Source organism: Paroedura picta, chromosome 13, assembly GCF_049243985.1.
Source record: "Paroedura picta isolate Pp20150507F chromosome 13, Ppicta_v3.0, whole genome shotgun sequence".
In the NCBI taxonomy this organism is placed as follows: Eukaryota; Metazoa; Chordata; class Lepidosauria; order Squamata; family Gekkonidae; genus Paroedura; species Paroedura picta.
The window spans coordinates 9,592,992-9,614,344 of NC_135381.1; the positions used below are offsets into that span (position 1 = coordinate 9,592,992).

At 46.2% G+C, this 21,353-nt stretch overlaps 2 protein-coding genes across 3 annotated transcripts in view; one reads left to right on the forward strand and one right to left on the reverse strand.

Annotated features, from left to right (window-relative positions):
- PI4KA (phosphatidylinositol 4-kinase alpha) overlaps positions 1-3,964 on the reverse strand; it is a 75,649-nt gene extending 71,685 nt beyond the window's left edge. Inside the window, exon 1 of the mRNA XM_077309065.1 lies at positions 3,717-3,964. Coding sequence (XP_077165180.1) covers positions 3,717-3,884 — 168 coding nt within the window. The 5' untranslated portion in view covers positions 3,885-3,964. The remainder of the gene's footprint in view (positions 1-3,716) is intronic.
- Positions 3,965-4,897: 933 nt separating this feature from the next.
- On the forward strand, positions 4,898-19,563 carry SNAP29 (synaptosome associated protein 29). 2 transcript variants are annotated; one of them, XM_077307667.1, is made up of 6 exons: positions 4,898-5,021; positions 9,066-9,341; positions 10,961-11,157; positions 12,903-12,988; positions 15,162-15,266; positions 16,317-19,563. In XM_077307667.1, exons 2-6 carry the CDS (start codon positions 9,093-9,095, stop codon positions 16,472-16,474), a joined length of 795 nt encoding a protein of 264 aa, XP_077163782.1. In that variant the 5' UTR covers positions 4,898-5,021; positions 9,066-9,092; the 3' UTR covers positions 16,475-19,563. The 2 variants fall into 2 exon arrangements, with proteins under 2 accessions (XP_077163782.1, XP_077163784.1); XM_077307669.1 differs by lacking the exon at positions 4,898-5,021 and adding an exon at positions 5,057-5,078.
- Positions 19,564-21,353: the final 1,790 nt, after the last annotated feature.

The following is a 21,353-nucleotide window of genomic DNA, read 5'->3' on the forward strand; positions in this document are numbered from 1 at the left end:
CTCTTGAAGTATTTGAAAGGTTGTCACTTAGAGGAGGGCAAGGAAAGGTTTGTTTTGGCAGCAGAGGAGGGGACCTGCATTAATGAATTTAAACATCTAGAATGGTACAGCTAGATATTGGGGGAGGGCAGGATTTCACAGTCAGAGTAGTTCAGCAGTGGAATTGACCGCCTAAGGAGATGGTGAGCTCCCCTTCCCTGGCAGTCTTCAAGCAGCTGCTGGGCAGGTACTTTACACCAGGGGTAGTCAACAGCATTTGCTGGCAGGGGCTCATGGAAATTGTAGTCAATGAACATCTGGAGAACCACAGGCTGACTACCCCTGCTTTACACTGATCCTGCATTAAGCAGGGGGTTGGACTACATTGCCTGTAGGGCCCTTTCCAACAATATGATTCTGTGAGTCTATCCCAGTTCTCATAAAGGATTACTATCTAAGCCTTTGCATAGCACAGGAGGCTCTCTTCCATCTGATTAACTGATGTTGTTGGTCTTCAAGGTGCCACCGGACTAAGATTTTGTTCTGCTGTACCAACACGAGGTACTCACCTGAATCTTCTATGCATAACATAAATTATGAAAGAGATTTGTTTAGCGTGATAAAGCTACTTCAAAGATCTAAATAGAAAGATGGTTCAAACAGGAAGATCAAAGCAATTCAAACTTGCACGTTTATTACAGGGCTGTGTCTAGATCCCTTGTTTATCCACACTGAAAGCCTGTGCAAGATCAGGCTGCAAGACTTCTGTATTAAATTATTATTATTATTATTTAATTTTTAAATAAATGAACAGCAAATGAACCTGCTGTTTTGCAGGCAGGAGAGAAGTGGGGAGGGTGTTCTTTACAATATGCAAATAGCATATAAGAGTAGTTCTTTGATTAACTGCCAGGATTGTGCTTTTCTGCTCCCTGTACAGATCTCTCACAGAAGTATTTCTAGGACCATTCTTGCAAATATGATTGGCTGCCCCTTACCGTGTAATTTGTTATCGGATACAGAGAAATTTGATAAAGTTGTGCAATACACAGCTTGTACTACTAGGGTGAGTTCTCAGCTTACCCACAATGAGCTGCTGACCTGCAGAAATGATGAGCTGGCTTGGATGATTCGCTGCCTGTTTTTATGTAATGATATTATGTAATGATATTATAGATATTATATCTTATTGGGTAGTACTGTGATAAACTGATAATGATAGCAGTATTTCCTCGGCACGTGAAAGTGGTGGCCAGGTGCATTCTCTTTTGAGGAATGGAGCAAGTTACAGTATCCCTCTAAACTCAATTAATACCCTATCAGTTGTTTTCTCCCCCTTCAAAAACTTACAACTGCACATATAATAATTTTCCTACCCTGAGAAGTCAAGTCCATGCAATATTCCCCGCTCTAGTCACTGCTTGCTTTATGCCAGAGATGGCCAAACGGTGGCTCTCCAGACGCCCATGGACTACAATTCCCAAGAGCCCCTGCCTGTCGCATGGGAATTTAGTCCATGGACATCTGGAGAGCCAACTGCATTAGCCACCCCTGCATTATGCTGTCTGATGATGGCATTGTATTTATATTTTGTAATCTGCCTGGAACCTAAGCTATAACTAAAGTAAATAAACACAGGAGGGGCGGAATTGCTTCCCATTCCCTAAATGTTAACACAACATCTAAAAGAAGAAAAATGACACCTCCTCATAGAATCCCAGGTCACCAAAGCACAACAACAACTGCAAACCATGTCACCTTCAACAACAATTTAAGGGCAATTAATTCCCCCTGCCCATTTTGAGAGGGAGAGAAACTGAAGCCATGACTTGTTCCAAGACTCAGATGTGAGATGAACACAAATTCATGCCCAAATCTAGCCAAGAAACAGACAGCCAAGACCTAAATTCTACTTGCAGTTCTCATTCATGCCCTGACCTAATAAAGGGGCTTTTTTGTCTTAAACAACCTCCTTAAAGAGGAAGGAAAGAAAACTGAGAGAGGCAGCCTGCTGCATAAGTTATACGCTGCCTGAAGAAGGAGCGTGGGAGGGAAGAATATTATCCCCATATTCTGACCTAGAATAGCTTGTAAACCCATCTAGCTGCCATTTGTTCGGTATGGGTCTGTGCCCAGCATGCAGCTGTGTACATGCGATGCAGAACCAGCATGTTCTGTGCCACGTAAGGGTCTTTTTTTTAAGCCTCTTACAAATCATGCACATTTTACTGTGCAGCAAAAGGCCATTATTGTCCCTCCCAATCTCCAAAAAGTGATGCATTTCTTGGGTGATAAAAAAGGAATGGAAGAGAATAGTGTAAATTGTTTTGAGCCTCCACTGGGAAGAAAGGTGGGGGTTTGATGAATTAAATAAACAATGGCCAAGAAAGGGAAGAAGGGAGGGAGAGAATCTGCACCAGGTCCACTTTACTTATCTATTGCAGTTAGAGTTGCCAGGCCTACTAATTATCATGCCTTGATATTCAGGGAGGAAAACTTGGGAGCTTGGGGCAGTGAGGATATCGATTGGTTCCATAGTCTATTACCACCTAATGAGGAATTATCCCTGTCCAGAGTTGGTACCAGATGACACTTGACTGGCCAGGCCTAACTGGCAGGGCACGGGGAGAGGGGGAAGCCAAAACCTGTAGATCAGGGGTAGTCAAACTGTGGTCCTCTAGATCAGGGGTATCCAACCTGTGGTCCTCTAGATGTCCGTGGACTACAATTCCCATGAGCCCCTGCTAACATTTGCTGGCAGGGGCTCATGGGAATTGTAGTCCATGGACATCTGGAGGACCACAGGTTGACTAACCCTGCTGTAGATGGCTACCACTTTCCTACCCTCATAACAAACCTGTTATGATATTTCATATCGTATTTCTATCCCCCCATCCCCAAATATAATTGTTTGTATCATTAAGATTTATGCTTAGGATGCAGGACCAGATTATGGAGATCCAGGTTAAAAAGAAGAGTTGGTTTTTACACCCCACGTTTCACTGCAAGAAGGAGTCTCCAAACGGCTTGCCAATACTTTTCCCTTCCTCTTCCCACGGCAGGCACCCTGTGAGGTAGGTGGGGCTGAGAGAGCTGTGAGAGAACTGTGCTTGGCCCAAGGCCACCCAACAGGTCTCATGTATTTCAAAGCAGCTTGCAACCACCTTCCCTTCCTCTCCTCACAACGGACACTCTGCGACCTAGGTGGGGCTGAGAGAGCTCTGACAGAACCGTGGCTGGCCCAAGGCTACCCAACTGGCCTCATGTGTCTCAAACCAACCGACAACCGCCTTCCTTTCCTCTCCCCACAACAGACACCCTGTGAGTTAGGTGAGACTGAGAGAGCTCTAGCAGAACTGCTCTTCTAGCACAGCTCTCACAGGCCTGTGAGGAGCCCAAGGTCACCCAGCTGGCTGCACGTGCAGGCAGAGCAGGGAATCCAACCTGGCTCTCCAGACCAGAAACCAGGGCTCTTCACCACCCCACCACGCTGGCTCCAGAAAGGTGACCTTGGGCTAGCCTCTTTCCTACCTCGCAGGGCCGTTGCGAGGCCAAAAGGCGCGGGGGAGGGTTGGCAACACGCCTGCAGGGCGGCTAAATGCAAGGGAAGGCGCTTGTAGGGGGGATGCTGGTGGGACCAGGGCTGCAGGAGGGACACCTGTCGGACCCGCAGGCCCCGCCCCCGGCGTGACGTCGCCGCCCCTCCCCCCTCGCCCCTCGCCTCCCCTCAGCGGCACCTTCTCCAGCGCAGCGGGTCTCTGGACGGCCAGCGAGCGGGCGAGCGACAGCACCGTGTTGAAGTAGAAGCCCCGAGCCGAGCCGGGGCTGCTGGGCTTCTCCGAGCGCGCCGCCGTCACCGCAGCCGCCGTGGCGGCCGCCGCCGTAGCCACGGCCAAGGCCGACATCTTGCGAAGCGCCTCCGAATGTCACTCGCGTCGGCCGCGCATCTCTTCCCCTCACGGCCCGCTTCGGCCGCTCTTCTCGCGAGAGTGCCGCGGCTCTCGCCCCGCCCTTCTCCGGGAACGCGAGGCTGCGCTTCCGCTTTGGGAACCTGGCGGGGACGGGGCGCCGCGCTAGCCTTGGACGTCTCTATGGTGAAGGCCCGCTGGACTTGGCTGGGGGAGGCGGGAGTGGGAGAGCCGTCCCACGAGGAAGTGCCGATCTGGATAGGAGCGTTTGCAGAGTGAGGCCTCACGAAAGGGCAGAGGGGCGTCATGGCGGCGCCCGTGGCGGCTTCACTTCCGGAATTTTGCCCTTCCATAAACAATATTTATTTCAACAACTACTTCACACCAACACGCTTACTCACTTGGAACAATGTTTATTTAAATTTTAGACTACTCTCCCATGATGGCCCAGGGCTGTGTTCATCCATAGTAATACAATCATGCGAATAGTTAACTTGAAAGCCCTTACTCCTCCGGGCCAGTCCATTTAAGCACGAAGATGATTTTTTTTTGCCTTAAAGAGGAACTTTATTATATATATATATATATATATGCCAATATACAATAAAGAAAATATGTCATATCACAGACTGACAGATACACAAAACCAAGGAGCCTTGAATACAGAAATGGAGACTGAAAATGTGCCTTAAAAAAGTAATGGCATCACTACCAAAGAAAGAAAAAAGGTTACATTAAGCACGAAGATTTTGGAATGCCCTCCTTCAGATAGGTTTTAAAATATTATTATAAAAATGTTATCTTGCCCCCAACCCCAAAACGTCGCTATTACAACAGATGATCTTTCATGCTGTACAGAGTTAAGCCAATATGTTTTTATTGTTTCTTTATTTTACCCTACTCTAATCCAAAACAGAAACAAAACAAACCCACCATCATCACCCCCCCTTTTAAAGCAGCATTTGTTTTTCCCAGAACCTTTCCCCATTTCCTCTTGTCACTCCCCCCCCCGCTTCCGTCAGAGATGGTTTGCTCCGAAGAGGGGCGGGGCGCAGCGTCAGCGGTTCGGCTCGTGACGGGAAGCGAGAAGGCGAAGCGATCCGCGAAGGCGACCGACCGACTGACCAACTGCGGGTGAGCGAGCGCTGCCCAGGGGAGAGGGCGAGGGGCAGCAGGCGGCAGTTTCCCGCGGTTGGTTCCTCCGGGGCGTTGGGCTTGAATCCCTCCGTCTTTCTTTCCCTTGTCTTTAAAGTCAGTGGGGCTGGCGCCTTTCCACACTCCTCCCCCTCTGCTCTCTGGCCTAGCCGCCCTCGGGTCGGCCTTCCCTCGGAGGTTTGCTCCCCGCACGCAGAAGAGCAGTGTCGGGAAGTCCGGCCAGCCTAGATCCTCTGGTCCTGACATGCTAGCTTTCCTACGCGCAGGGTGTTCATATTTAGTGTTATTTCTCAGGGCGAGATGGGGACCCCTGTTGGTCTGCCCGTGGCTGTAGAGCAGCAGCAGAGAAGAGTTGGATTTTATACTCTGCTTTTGACACCTGGAGGACTCTCTGGTCCTGACATGCTAGCTTTCCTACAATCAGGGTGTTCATATTTAGTGTTATTTCTTATGGCGAGATGGGGAGTTGGGTTGGTCTGCCTGTAGCTGTAAGAGAAGGAGGAGGATTTTATACCCCGCTTTTGACTGCCCGGGGAGGAGTCTCAAAGCGTCTTACAACCTTCCCTTCCTCTCCCCGCAAGAGGAGGAGTCCAGTAACATCTTCAAGACTAGCAAAAACTTGTGCCAGGAGAGGAGCCTTTATATTTATATTCTGCTTTTATCCCCAGAGTGCTTTACAACTTCTCTCCCTTTCGGCTTCATTCTCCCAACAACCAACCTGTGAGGTAGGTTAGGCTGAGAGAGGTTGACGCAAGGTCACCTTTTGAGTTTCCAAAGCAGAGTGAGGTTAAAAGGTAGGAAGTTCTGTGAAGCAGGGGTAGTCAACCTGTAATCCTCCAGATGTCCATGGACTACAATTCCCATGAGCCCCTGCCAGCGAATTGTAGTCCATGGACATCTGGAGGACCACAGGTTGACTACCCTTGCTGTGAAGGACCTTGACGGGAGAACCTGATGAGCCATTGTCAGAGTGGTCAATGCTGAAACTGGTTGACTGACTCAGGTGAGGTAATCATGCTTAACGGATGAGTGCTTCATGCACCTGATGAGGTGCTCTCTCTGACTCATGAAATCTGATGCTGGAATGAATGCTGGTATCCTTGTAAGGTGCCACTGGGCTTGTGTTTTTGGTTGGCTGCCACAGAGCTATATGGCCATGTGTGTAAGGGGCTGATGTAGCAGCCAACTCAAGGTGGACCCTGTAGGGTTTTCAAGGCTAGGGGCTGGTGGAAGTGGTATGCCCTTGACTGCCTTTCAGTAGCAACCCTTGTCTTCCTTCCCTGTTGATTTTCCAAAAGCTTATGAGTTCAGCCTAGCCTGAGCTATCCAGGTAACGTGGCTGCCCATCTGGAATTATCAAGATAAGAAAGCGTTGTATGGATATGTGGCAGAGCCAGTGTGGAGCAGTGCAGTAATGTTTGATGTGTGGACTGGAACCCTCAAGTAGGTTATGAACCCTTAAAAACATTTGTGTGATTAATTTTGTTTTAGGAAGGGTGTACTTCTGTTTGCTTGCATGGTGAGAGAACAGTTAAAGAGGGTCATTTAACACTGGGAATGATTCATCCATGGCTGTAATCCGTGCCTTGTTTCCCTTTTTCCTGACACATCCTACTCTGATGTCACTTATTTCCAACTTAATAGATCCTGTACTGCCATCTTAGGATTTAAGATGTCTCCTGGGCCTGGGAAAGTTGAATACCACTGGGTTGCGGCACTGAGTTAGCAGAAGATACTAAATCCCCACTACATGATTAACGGTGTGAGATTTCAGCCAATTGCTTCCAATAAGAAAACTCCATTGGCATAATATATTTCTGGTAAGGCCTTGGAGGAGGAGCATGTCTCATGGCTTAAGTGCCACTCAGCCCTTAACACCCATTCAGGGTGGCTGTCCCGCCCCTGAGTGCCTTATCCTCCAACCGGCTTCCCCGTCTGTCCAGCAGCCAACCAGTTGCCTTCTGTCCTCCCCTGACCACCCCCTCCTCCTTCCACTTCCATCCAAGGTTGCATATCCTTGCTGCTTGAGAGCTGCCCCTGCTGGTGAGTTCCCTTCCCAGGGGCCTCCAGCCTGCAGCCTTTCCAGGTCCTGGGGGGAGGGTTAGAGGCCATCAGCAGAATTCTTCCCCCCCACCTCAATCTAGCACCCCGTTGTATTCATGAATGCAATAGGCTTGGCCCCTAGTTAATGCATATTCTTCATAATGACAATGGCTCAGTATTCAAGGTAACCTCCTTCTGAAAGGAGCACTTTAGTTGGTTTGGATCTTGCCTTTTCCGTTACACGGTTTGCATTTTGCACGCATTTTGCACACCCACTGAATAGAGGAATTATGATACAAATATTCTCAGGTGAAATCTCTTACTGCCTTCTGCCACTGTAGGTTTTGCTTTCGAAAGTCGATGAAGATTGAATTCAGGAACTTATCTCTCTAGTCTTTGGCAGAATTCTCCCCAAGCATTTCCCGTTTTGTTTCAACTGCTTGCCTTTCCTTCCTTGCATTGATTTGCAGACTTTTATCCTCCACCCCCACTCCATGATTCTGTTTGTAGAACTTTGTACCTTTTAGAGAGAGAACCTTGTAAACAAGCTGACAGAGAAACAATAGTGCCAATCAAATCTATTTTATCTATTTACTGCTGCTCAATATGTTAGCTGCTACCCTTACTGGGCAAAAGCCCTACGTAGCCCTGGCCCATTCCTGAAAAACACTTGGCAAGCACCAAAAAAGGTGCCAGCAGGCAGTATGACACAATGCTGGGGACTCTTAACCACTTCCAAAGAAGCATTTAACCAAATGGTTGCCTAAGTACTTCTGTAGTGATTGCTCACCACCACCACCCTGCTAAAACACAGCTAGTTGTCATTACTGTTTAACTTGGATCGCTGTTTGGTTATGCAGAGAGCTTCATCGGTCAATGTGGTTATGTCATGATCCTTACCAGGGTTTCCTCTGTGCGTGACATGAGCACTTCCCGAAGCCAGTAGCCTTGTGAGTTAAATGAGTGGACTTAACCAGAGTGCCTTCAGAATACAGCTGCGGTAGAGGAGTTGGCACAGTGCAATGGACCAAGCTGTCCTGGGACCAGGATTAAACCAGTCACGTTGGATTGGGCTCTGTAATGACTTCCCTGTTTAGTTGCATTAACTTTAAGCTGCTTTAAAAAACATAGGCAATTGTAAAATATTTAAAGGAATGCGGAAGAAGGCCAAGATCAAAAATATGGTGGATGCTGACATGATTTCAGGCCAACACGGTTACCCACTTGAAACTGTTTTATCTTGTTTTGTCAATTTACAAAGCAAAAGGGATCAATATTTTAAACTGTAACCTCTTTAATCAGCAGTATTATTGTGAAGTGTGAAGGGTGTCCTGCCTTTGATATATCTAATAGGGCTGGACAAACTGGCTCTCAGATGTCCATGGACTACAATTAACATGAGGCCCTGCCAACCCCATGCTAGCAGGGGCTCATGGTAATCGTAGTCCATGGACATTTGGAGAGTCACACTTTGGTCCCCCCTGTACTGCCTTGCTACTACTGATTTGCGTACTGTGAAATGCTAGAGCTGGAGTGTAGGTTCACTGCAGAAAGTCTGCTGCTAAACAGACAGCTTGAGATAACGTAAACAAATGACCCAGGAAAGGCAAAAGGGTGACTTTGACTCACGGGCTTTTGATCCTTTGGCATATTTGTTTCCAAAGTGGGTATCTTATAGTTGCCCTTTTGTCTTTCATGCCTCCAGAACAGTGATCCAAAGGCGAATATGAAGAAGTACAGGAGAGAATCGATTAAGTTTCAGTGTTTTTTGGGTTGAGGGTGAGGATCTTGATTGGCGGCTTGTCTTTGTATAACCCTGTCCACTGCATCTATTTAAATCTTGGCAAGGGCATTACTGTTTTTACAGAGTTTGGCTCTCCATCTCATGGATTTTGGCCAGTTCTGAAATGAAGGAATTGGCTGGCGTCTGAAGGACGTTGGTTTAATTCCGTTCTGCCATCGCTTTGCTTATGTCCTCAGGGGAAGAAAAGATCCACAGCTGCCATCATGTCTGCTCACCCTAAAAGCTACAATCCCTTTGATGAGGATGAAGATGAGGACTTGAAGCCGGTGAAGTGGAACGAGAGAAACGACGATCCCATTGACCCCGCTGAAAGGCAGCGCAGGGAAGCCATGGATAAGCAGAGGTTCCTGCAGCAAGAAGTTCTGCGGCGATCCCAGGCCACCGTGGACAGCACTCACCGGTCGCTCTCCCTTATTTACGAATCGGAACACGTTGGCGTGGACATGTCAGAGGTACGCAAGAAAGGAATAACAATGCCCAAAGTATTGCCATGCAGCAGCACGCCTTAAAAATGAACATGCCACAATCCTGACTTTACACATTTGTTATGTCCGCAGCTGGTGAGATCCAAGGCTTACTGTATCTCATCATAAAACTGTGTACAGAACGTTTTCTTCCAGCAGCAGGTCTTCCGGCCTCGGTGGATCTTCCAAATTAGAAAAGCTCACCATCCCACCCCGCCCAGTGCAATGGCAGCACCATATACACACATGGGGGTAATGCTGATCTGCATTACAAAAGAATCATAAGGATTTCCCCCATTATAATTTAACATAGAAGAGCCTTATGGCATTAGGAACCATGCGTGCTGTTACTGAGAAATTTGTCTAGAGGCAAAAAGATATGGTCCTGAGTTTGCATTGTTATGTTATTTGAAATATGCTGAAATAAGTATTTCCGAGTTTTTGATCAGCTAGGAAATGAAACTCTTGAAAGTGTGCTAGCTTGTATAAACCATCCTTAAAGGGTTTTTATTAAAGCCCACAGTAGTGGCATTGTTGGTAAAATTAAAATAAAGCTTGTGAGTCCCCCCCCCCCCCTATCATTTGTGTATAGGAGCTAAATTTAAACTCAGCTGCTGGCTAAAGCCAGCCGGAACCTTTTTGTCTCCTGTTAAAATCCTTGAGGCTTTACTGAAAGAGCCCTGTGATCGAAGTAGTGGGATCTTTCTAGAAGTGCTGCAGATTCTTAATGTATAGTTGCTATTCTGGACTACTGAACTGGTCAGATGTTCCAGGATGGGAACCATAAAATACTAAACTTGAGGTGCGTGAAATGAGCCTGCTTTGGGTTAAAGTTAATATTGGAACCAACCCCCCCCAACTGGTAACAGTTAGGACCTATAAAGGTAGAATGCCTGTATTGTTGTTAAAATTATATTACTTTTATTGTGCACAATTAAAAAAACAACAACTATAGGAATTAAAAATATGTCAAGCCCCTAGGCTATTGCAAACCAGTATGCGATGAAACGTATGCACAATGGCTCTGAAACGTTGCACCATGTGAACCAATACGCGTTTTGGCTCTTAAAGGGCCTTCTTCAAAGGTCTGGTTTTAACACGCACCAGTTCTTAAAACATAAAATATGTATAGTAGCTCCATCGTAAGAGCTGTGAAGTATCAGAGTCACTTAATGAAAGAAGATGTCTACTTTTCAGTCATTAGCTCTCTTCCAAAGGCTGACCAAAATATTCAAGGATGTGTTTCCTTATTGGTGCATGCAATCTAACAACACTACAGACATTCAACCTCTGTAGATCCTAACTGTTACCAGCTGGGTTTTTTTGGTTCCAGTTCTAGTCCGCCCCCCCCCCTCTGCATTTTTAGTTTTTGTAAAGTTAATATTGGCAGAACCTTAGCTTCACCTTGTGACCTTCTGCTTTATCAGTATTTCACCCATTTAAATGAATGCCGTGGAGGTGCTCATAACCTCTGCCACCGTCTCAGGCATTAAGCTGCAGCTCACTGAGGAAAACTGTAAAGTCTGTTGCTTTCAACTAGGTACAGGGAGGGCAGCTGAAGACCGGTTATTTGGGAAGCTCAATCTCCCCCTTCCCTTTTTCGGCAGGAGCTTACGCGGCAGGGTGAGGCTCTGAAACGTAGCGAGCGAATGGTGGACAAGATGGAGCAAGATTTAAAGACCAGCCAGAAACACATCAACAGCATTAAGAGTGTGTTCGGAGGCTTTGTGAATTACTTTAAAGCCAAGCCGCCAGAGAGCAAGCCTGAGCAGAACGGATCATCTGATTACCAAGCAAGCAACAAGTAAGTGACCGGAGTGCGCCTCCGAAGAAGCTAGGGCAGTGGTCCCCAACCTTTTATCACCGGGGACCAGTCAATGCTTCGCAATTTTACTGAGGCCTGGGGGCGGGGGGAGTCTTTTGCTGAGGGACGTCACTGCCGCCGCCTGAGCCCCTACTGCACTTGCTTTCCCACCGGCACCCCTGACTTCCCGCCGCCCACTGGGGGGTGCTGTCAGCAGCAGCTGCGCGGTGCCACATCGAAGGAGCCGCGAGGCTTGCAGCTGGGGAGGATGAGGAGGAGCCGTGGCCCGGTCCCAGTCGCCGGACCGGGGATTGGGGACAGCTGAGCTAGGGAAGATACTGAATGACCTGAGCCTCTTCAGTGTTCCAGCCATCATAACCTTCAGCAAGACTTGGGCTCATCTTCTCTCCTTCCCAACTTCTCTTTGTCCATATGGAATCAGTTCTGGGTTTCCACTGAGTCCAAACGAGCAAATTCTAGTTTGCCCTCCAAACCCGGACCTGGGAGTCAGGATGCAAGCTGGCTTCTAGTCTTGGGTTTGTAGACAAAGACCATCTCACTGAACCGGGAAGTAATTAAGTGTGAGTACGTGAAGGGAGAAGGGTAAGAGGAGAGAACACTCAAGCCCAAGGGTCATTCTCTAAAACGTTTTGTATGAAGCAGCCTCCTGTAATGTAGACTGTGTCTTGAGGACTGAGAATCTGAATGAAAGGGGCTGTGTGAGATCAAGACTCAAATCTGTGTTTGATGTTCAGTCCCAGCTCTACCCTAGAGAGAGATTTAAAATAGCCTTGAACATCAAGTGATTACCATGGCACCTGTCGTGTGTTTTGAGTTGGGTTTTGTTCACACCCCTCACTTATGTTCAAGGAGTCTTGGGAAGATACAAAATAAAACCTCTTTCCTGGTGATTGTTTTTTAGAACAATGTAGCTGCCTTTCACTAAATTGAACCAAGGTAGCTAATGACACAAAAATACTAGGGTGTTTGTAAAATAAGTTAGAAGTTTGCAACCTGCTTGGGCATATATTTAAGTGGCTTCAGAGGATTCTAAGACTGGAACATTAATTCCCCCTTGTTCCACACTGTCGGCCTGAATTGCAATTGTCAGCAGCCCAACTTTTACAATTAAACTGAATGCTCACCTGTGTTGTTTCCTTTTGCAAATTTAGTTGTGAGGTTCTGTCGAGGAAGGCAATGTTGTGGGAAGCCGAAAAGGGGGAAGTCTTAATCCTTTTTCTCCGCTGTTGTTTTCACTCTGGGAAAAGCAGCTGCAAGCTGTTGTCTGTATAAACCCATTATATTTTGAGAGAGAGAACATGTGTGGTTTTGCAGATTGATTCCACACCCCTATTGCACGGTTCACTGCTTGATTCCGCACCAAGACATTGGGAGGAAACCCTGTCCTGACTCCTTGATCGCATTCTGCTTCCCCCCATAGGTTTCATCATCGGACACCCCCCAATATGTATGCACAGCCTTTTTCTTTTAGCAGCATACAGGGTCTCCTTTGCATCCCAGAGTCTTTTTCCCAAAGACCTTCAGGGGATATGAACCTCCTAAAGGGAACTGAGACTGCCTTGATTCCCATTTTTACCCCTGGACAGATTGTAACAGTTTGACAGGAACATACTACCCAAAGGAAAACAGATGGTCAGAAGCAAAGAACATTGCTCTTTATGGAAGGCCCCTTTTGATTTGCAGACAAACGTATACAAACCGTGTTTTTTTTCCGTCCCCGCCAGATTAAAAGAAGCTTTGTCAGCCAGTAAGGAACAAGAATCAAAGTACCAGGAGAGTCATCCAAACTTGAGGAAGCTGGATAATACAGGTTTGTTGAATCTGGTTTATCGCCTTCACTTGCAAGTCCCTTGGCTGATTCTCATCTTCTTAGTTCTTCATTCTGAGTATTATTTTGAAATAGGTCTAATTTTCACAGGAGCTGCTTGACTGTAGGGTTCATCTGTGTTTGTGCTGACAAGACTACGGTGAGGGCACACCCTCCTGGCCCGTGTTCAGCCCAGCATGTGATGTGGTTACCGTGAGAGTTTAACCTTCAAACATTAGACAATAGCTTGTAGCTAACAATGTATCATTAACAATGTATTGGCATACAGCTGCACAAAAAGGCAGCCTTGTATAACCATGCACATACGCAATGGTAATTTGTATGTTTCAATTAAAAAAAACGGGTTCCCAAGAGAGAGTCAAGGGGAGTCTGCTGGACCAGCTCCATGTACGTGCGTATCATTCCAACATTGAGAGAATATGTTAGCTGCATTAACAACTACTGGATTCAGGTCTCAAGGGTGGCAGGAAGTGTCTCTTCTCTGCTGGTGCCATATCCAGCTGTGTATAGCCATTGCATACCTTGAGTTGGGGCCAGTAATGTTCTACATCTGTATTTTGACTCTTATGTTTACTGTAGAGCATCAGTCAGTTGTTGAAGCAATACATCTTGATTATGTCTAAACAAATATATTTCTAGATTCAGTCTCAAGGATTGTGAATTGCACAATTCAAGAGTGTTCTGGTGATGCAGAAAGAGCTCTTCAAGCATTCTATTCAATAACAGATTGATCTCTGGAAAAACGGATGCAGCTAGAAGCTCTCAGGGAGGGCCCCACAAAAAATAGTATAAGAAGATGGTTCCTCTTGATTCGTTGCCTTAACTAAGGCATTCTGTGTTGTCCTGCCTTATATTAAAGCACTGTAATGTAGTTTCCTTTAGCAATATTAGGACAGGCTTTCTCAACCAGGGTTTCATGAAACCCTGGGGTTTGTTGGCAGCTCTGGAAAAGTTTCCTGAACGGGTAGGAGTTAATTAATTCTATACATTTTAAAAAACTTGTTAAACATTTGTTGCGTGATATGACCTTATAGGAATATGATCATGTTGACACCCCCCCAGCTGACCAATGATGGACCTGGAGGGGAGGGGCCCCAGGTGGGCGTGTCCACAGCTCTGCTTCCCTACCATATTCTGCACGATTGTGCTACTTCTGGGGTTTCTCAAAGCTTGAAGAATGTTCCAGGGGTTTCCAAGTGGTAAAAAAGTTAAGAAAGTCTAAAGGCTGACCCAAGAAACATAAGCTATCTTTTTGTCATTTCAGGTAGATAACCTGTCAGAAGTGTTCCTTGAATTGATAGTAGCCCTTCAAAGGTGAAAAAAGGCTTGGGCCAGTTTGTGTGCATTTCAGTGTATATGTTCACACATAGCCCATCAAAAACGCTCAGAATTTAAACATGTAATCAATTCATAGGTTTAGTCTGGTCATGGGAGATTCTACATGGCTGCCACTTCCAAACACATCCCCTCTTGGGCTTCCTGCTAAGGAAATGCCAGGAGAGCGAACAGAGAAAAAGAGATGCCTTAAGTGCCATTCTGCTTCACTTTCGCAGAGATACCTTAGAAACAGAAGGGGACTCGTTTGTCTCTTGTTTCAGAGGGAGAATGGAGTGGAGATGTATTGTGAGGAAAAGCTCATTCTCTTCCTTTTTACTCCTTCCCTTCTCCAGTGACTTAGCAAGAAGGCTGAATGGAGATTAGTGGTGACTTGAGGTTTCCCCCCATTCATAGAGGCCTGCTGGGAAGCAGAGTCCCTGACCATGTTTCTAAAATATAACAGGGCAAGCAGGTTATAGGAAACCAGATCAGACCCTAGTGCAATACTCCATCCAGGGCAGAAGATGGGCTGGCATTTTTGGATTGAGAACCAAGGTCAGCCCATATGCTGCATATTGAAATACTGACACCATCGAAGTTAAAGTCAGCCTCTTGCATGACACCGCATTATTATTACTATTGTTATTAAATGATTAAAGATGGGTGGTTCTGCGCTGCTCCCATAGAATTGCAAGCAAGGTTCATAATAGGAGTCCCAGTAACAAAATAAGAAGCCAAAATTACTCCCCCAAAGCCGCATAATACTTCAGAACTTACACTAATGGAAATCATCATCTTTAATATGCATGAAATTAAAGGACGTTGCTTTCTCCCCCAGATTGCAGTTCCACAGGAGCCAGTTCAAATACTTCAGTCCCAACAGATAATTATCCCAAGAATCAATATCTCCGATCGTACCACCAGAAGATCGACAACAATTTAGGTGAGAAGCCGCTATTTCATAAGTAACCCACTGGTTTCTGTGAGCCTTTCCATAGGCTGAAAAGGGTCATGCCAGTAAATGTTCTCTCGCACAGCACTTCTGCCAATTGTTGGAACCTGTGGAGGGCTTCCTTGATTGCGTGGACTGGGTCCTATTTGCTGGCTTGTTTGTTCTCTCTCTGTCTCTCTCTGTCTCTCTCTCTGTCTCTCTCACTCACTCACTCACTCATTCACACACACTCCGTTATCTTGAGTAGGGAAAAATCTCATGAGGCTTTAGGACTGGAAGGAATCTGAACTCTCTCCACTAAAGCAGGGGTAGTCAACCTGTGGTCCTCCAGATGTTCACGGACTGCTCATGGGAATTGTAGTCCATGAACATCTGGAGGACCCCAGGTTGACTACCCCTGCCCTAGAGGGCTTGTAAAATTCACAACTAATGCACTGCCATGCTTTGCTGGATTGTGGTTTTGTAAGCTGCAGGGTTTTGTAGCTGGCTTGGTGCCGTATTTTAATAAATCTAAACCAAATCACAGCTCGTCTTCCTCGCGTGATGACCGCAAACAAGAACGTGTCTGTAGCTGAATGAATTTCCAGGGGGCGAGCATGAAGGTTCATGAGTGCAAAACGGCAGCTGGATCTGTCCTGCTTTAAAGATAATTCTGTTGTCACATAAACGGTTGCAGATTGTGACACGCCACCTAATTCATTCTTTCAGCCGCAGGAGAATTCAGAGATTCAAATTAGCAGCCATTCCTTTACCCACTGGCTCCTTAATTGAGAATACTGCAAGTTCCACCTGCTCCCTCTGTATCATTGCCGCACTTTTTCAACCCCTATCTTCACTGTGGCTCGTAGAAACAAAAAACTAATACCCTTGACAATTATTTTAGTGAGCTTATCTGGCTGCTGCCTCGTCTCCCTGTGGCCTCAGCATGGGCAGCTGATATCCGGGAGAAGAGGAAGCGGTCAGCCACTGCAGCTCTTAGGTACTGTGTAAGAGTGACTGTTGTCTCCCAACCTCACCCTGTTCTTACCTGCCTTCTTGCAGATGAAATGTCTTCCGGGCTGGGCCGCCTAAAGAATCTAGCACTCGGCTTGCAGACCGAAATCGAGGACCAAGACGAGATCCTGGACCGTCTCACCACCAAAGTGGATCATCTAGACATCAACATTAAAAGCACAGACAAAAAAGTCAAGCAGCTTTAAAAAGTTCCGGGCCTCTGGCATCTGTGCAAGACTCGCTGGGCCTTTATATCAACAGGACATTGTACTGCTGTGTGAGGAAATGTCCATTTTTAATGCCGGCACATTGACCGGTCTGCCTTGCGATTAAAACTCCCATCGGCTGAAGTGCAATACGAGAGATTTAAACCACCTTCTTTGATGAACCACATGCATAAGGGTATCCTTAAGCAGTATATCTTTGAGCCCTCTGCCTTGGAGGGAAAAGGCTGTAAGCGAACGCACACATCTGATGCGCTATTCCCCTGCCCTTTCCCATAATTAATTTGGTTGTGTCAGCGTTCATTCGAGTACACGTGCTTGTGCAGCCTCTTTCAAGCAAGCGTTGCTCAATGTTCATGGTTCTTAGGAAATTTAGGTTTATTATTCATTTATTGTTCCGAGCACACTCAAGAAGTGTTGCAACAGCTTCCCTTGTAAAGCGTGACTCTGCCCCCGAAAGCAAAATAATAATTAGTAGTAGATGTTCTAGTGACATGTTATCTGTTGACATACTTGAGCGGGTGCCCATATGATCAAGCCTGGAGTTAGAAAATGAGACTTAGACAAAAAAAAAAAAAGGTTGTAATGGGGGGTGACAATTCCACCAAATTTGGTCCACCTGTGCGGCCTTTGTTTATCCAATAAGACTGTACCCACCATGGCAAAACGCTTTTGCAACTGTGTTTTATTTCAGAAGCAGTCAATATGGAATTTTAAGTCTCCCCTGGGCATGGATCCTTGCTCATAACTTCAGGCACCTCCTCGATGACTCCCTAGTTCTAGGAAAGATTTCTGATTAGTCACACTGTTGAAATCTGCATCCTACTTCCCCACAATGGCTTTGTAAGCAGATCCTGCAATCAGCTCAGTCTTTCTCCCTTCCACTTGCTTCTTCAAAATGGCCTCTGTGTTTATGGGATGGATATAACAGTAGCATTAAAACCATCTTCTCTTCATGGGGAACACGGTGCATAGCGGCAAAATGCCATCTCTCATGTCCCTGTGGTGAATCATAGTATCGTAACCTCTGGTGACTGCAGTATAATGACTATAATTGCTGCCGTGACAAATGTCACTAGTTATCAGATACCAGCTGGGAATTTTGAAGTATCAATTAGAGGAGTTAATCGCTAAGAACTTTTGCGTTGACTTCTGTTTTAACCCCCTATTACTTCCTCGTAAATTTGGCAGAAGTCTCGGTGTGACGGTATCAGAACATCAGTTCTCCCCCACTCCGTTACCACAGTTACTTTCTTTCTTTATCCATCTCTCTCATCACAGTTATGGTCAAATCTCAATGACTTGCCTCTTGTAGGTTCTGCCTCAGTCTCGGGACATGCAGTCTCTTAGGCTCACACTTGAGAAGGACAAGAGGAGGGGGTGAGCACCTGTCTTTCAACATACGCTGGTTTACTTGACTTTTCCCTCTTGCCATAGGAATTTCAAATAACTCTGGGGATTTTGTAGAAGATTTGTTGTCCCTACATACCATCCGGCAGCCCAGGAAAGCCACGGACCATCCAGTGAATTTTAACCACAGTTAGATTAGTGGGGCCTATTTTGCGTGTCGATTTATGTTATAACTGGTTGGCAGTTCATTAGGAGAACAGCAATTAAGTGCTAGAGGCACCTTTTTTTCTAGGAGAAAAGAGAAGAAACTCGAGTTTGACTTTCAAGCCACTAAGATGCCTCTTCGCTTCTTTCATGTTGGAGAAATGGAGCTTCCTTCCTGAGACTGACCAGGCAAATTTGTTCTTTCGTGTTGGATTGTGTGTGCATGTGAAATGGATGGGGTAGGAATTCTGTCAGACTAGACAGTAGCAATTGCTGTAGCTGTGAATTTTTCAGTAGTGTGTGTGGGGGGGGGGGGTTGGCGCAGAAGTCAGAACAAAGGAGGGAAAAGGAAGCCCGCCTTCTCTCCCCCCTCCCTATGTGCCAATTAAATCTGGGGGGGGGGGGTTGCAAACAGAAGGATGGGGAGAGCTACACTTTGAATGTTCTTTGCATCATGATGGCACATGTACCATATAAAGCCTTTCTTTCTCCCCTTTTGGAATTTCCAGTGCTGAACCCATCTTGCAGAGACTTCTTAGCTTTGTCCCATTTCCTGTATTTTCACATTGGACCGAAAATCAACACCCACCTTCCTGTTCCCTCCCCCCCCCCAGCCGGCAAATTAGCAACATCACCAGGATACTTGGTCTTTTATTGGTTTTCTCCGGAATTGCCATCCACCTTAGGGATGTCTTGCGGGGAGAGAGCAAGTTGGTGTTTAGAAAAATGTAGGCCGCTGTCTATATTCTCCCACTCCAAAAGGTGAAGTTTCATGGGCATTAGCTTGCTGCTATCCTGTTCATACAGAACTGGACCAAAACTACAGTCTGTGATCTAATCTATGTCATTGCTGCAGATTCTGGTGGCCACCTAACTACGATTTCTGCAGTGGTCCCTGGAGCTTCTTAGTGCAGAGTTTGTACTGAAGATTTCCAGTTCCTTTATTAAAGCCCCTGGCGCTGTGACTTCAGTTTAACTGGAACACGAATTGTCCAGGTACTGCAGCTGAGCCCTTTGGATGCCACTTGCAGATTTTGCATGAGGAAGCCACTGCACTGACACTTGGTTAGCGCCGTACCAGCCTTTCCTGGGAAAATGCATTTCATGGGTAGAACCTCTGCCCTGCTCACTTACTCACTGCCTGACTTCCTTTCAGCCTGGCATTTCTTGGTGAAAGCGTGAGTGCATTCATTTGTGGCGTTTCAAAAGTGTACTTCTGAAAAACGGGGAGGCCGTGCTTCAAAACAGCCGTTTCAGCCTTGGAAGATTGCTGACATGTACTTTGTTGATGATGAAGCGTTTTTCTCCTCTTTTTTTTTTTTTTTTTTTGACATTAAGACCCTTGGGAGAGAGATGTGAAAGTTTTGGTTATTGTAAGCTAACGCGTATCTTTGGATCAACTTCTAAGCTAACACCTTTATAATTGCAAGAGGAGGCTGAAATGCAGATTTGGCGTTTTAAGCTGCATTGAATGTCCTCCAAGCAGTTGGATGCTTAATAAAAGGTGCTTTGTTCGCTGGGAGCGTCCGTCTTACTTTCTTGTTAATGCTGAGCATGCTGAAGAAATGGTTAGGGGAATGGATCTTTTGTCCTCACCCAGCGTGGTGTAGTGGTTAAGAGCTGCGGACTCCAATCTGGAGAATTGGGTTGGATTCCCCAGTCCTTCGCTTGCAGCCAGCTGGGTAACCTTGGGCTAGTCACAGTTCTCTTAGGGCTGTTATCACAGAGCAGTTCTGTCACAGCTCTCTCAGCCCCACTTACCCCACAAAGTGTGTGTTGTGGGGAAAGGAAAGGTGTTTATAAGCTGCTTTGAGACTCCTTTGGGTTGTGAAAAGCAGGGTATAAAAACAGCTCTTCTCTCACTGACACTGAATCTGTTGAGACAATAAACAATCTTTGAGTTTAATCAGGAACGTTCCTAGGTGAAGCTGAGGCAATCAGAAGGCTAATCCTATAAACAAGTTGCAAATCTCTCTCCCGCACCCCACCCATGCTGGGATCCAGCTTGATGTAGTGGTTAAGAATGGCTACTTCTAATCTGGCCTGCCAGGTTTGATACCGCTCCTCTTTCACATACAGCCAGCTGGGTGACCTTGGGCTAGTCACAATCCTATCAGTAAGCTGTTCTCAAATAGCAGTTTCTCTCTGAGCTCTCTCAGCCTCCCTTCCCTCACAGGGCGTCTGTTGTGAGGAGAGGAAGGGAGAAGGGAAGGCCGCCTTGAAACTTTTTGGGTAGAGAAAAGCAGCATATAAGAACCAACTCTTTGTTTTCTGGAAGGAATCACAGTCAGGCTGTGATATGGGTAGTAATTGGGATGAAGTTTATTGGGCATCCTTCAGGAACAGAAGTAGAGGCACCTCACTTTTCATGTAAATTTAAGTGATTCGGACCAGGGGTAGTCAACTTGTGGTCCTCCAGATGTTCATTGACTACAATTCCCATGAGCCCCTGCCAGCATTTGCTGGCAGGGGCTCATGGGAATTGTAGTCCATGAACATCTGGAGGACCACAGGCTGACTACCCCTGATTTGGACTATTGGACTATGCTCCCTGGTGTTACGTAAGTGGCAGATATTTGAGGACATTCCTGTTTTCTCTACAGCCCTAATGTGTACCGCCCTACCATCACTGTGAGCTGTTTGCTTATTTATACCCCCTGCCACCACCTCACAGCCAAATTCTTCTGCAGTAGCTACCAGATAAAATGAAGAGAACTACAGGCCCATGAATCGACTAAACTACCAGATATTCAAACACAGAAAAAAAGGTACAATATGTTTTAAAAGCAACTGAAATAAATCAGCCAGAGGCCTAATAGAGAATTCTTGGCTGGTTACCAGGTCTTGAAAAGATGTCAGGATTCTGTCCCTCCCTACTAACCTGGGCTAGGTTATGATGGCTACGTGGGACTTCCACGTTCACAAGCAGTATACCACCAAATACTAAGAGCTGTTTTCATGTCCTTGTGAAACAATGGTCATTCTGCTGTCACTTCCATGGATCTTCAAGACTGTAACTATAACCATCCCCAAAATTGCTTACTCTCCACTCCTCCCTGGTTTTCTCTTAGTTAGCCTTGTATGGGTCTCTGTATGTTTGTATGTATGTTTTGCTGTTTATTTTTTTAATAAAAAATCTTTCAGATGAACCTAACCTGGTTTATTTCAAGAGTTCTCTTGCAGGAACAATCCCTGTATATGTAAGTGGAGAATCCCAGCCTCTCCCCCCCCCCACCACCATGTAGTCTCCTTTCAGCTAATTTCCCCCAACTAATTACATGATTTCTACTTGGGTAACATGATAGGT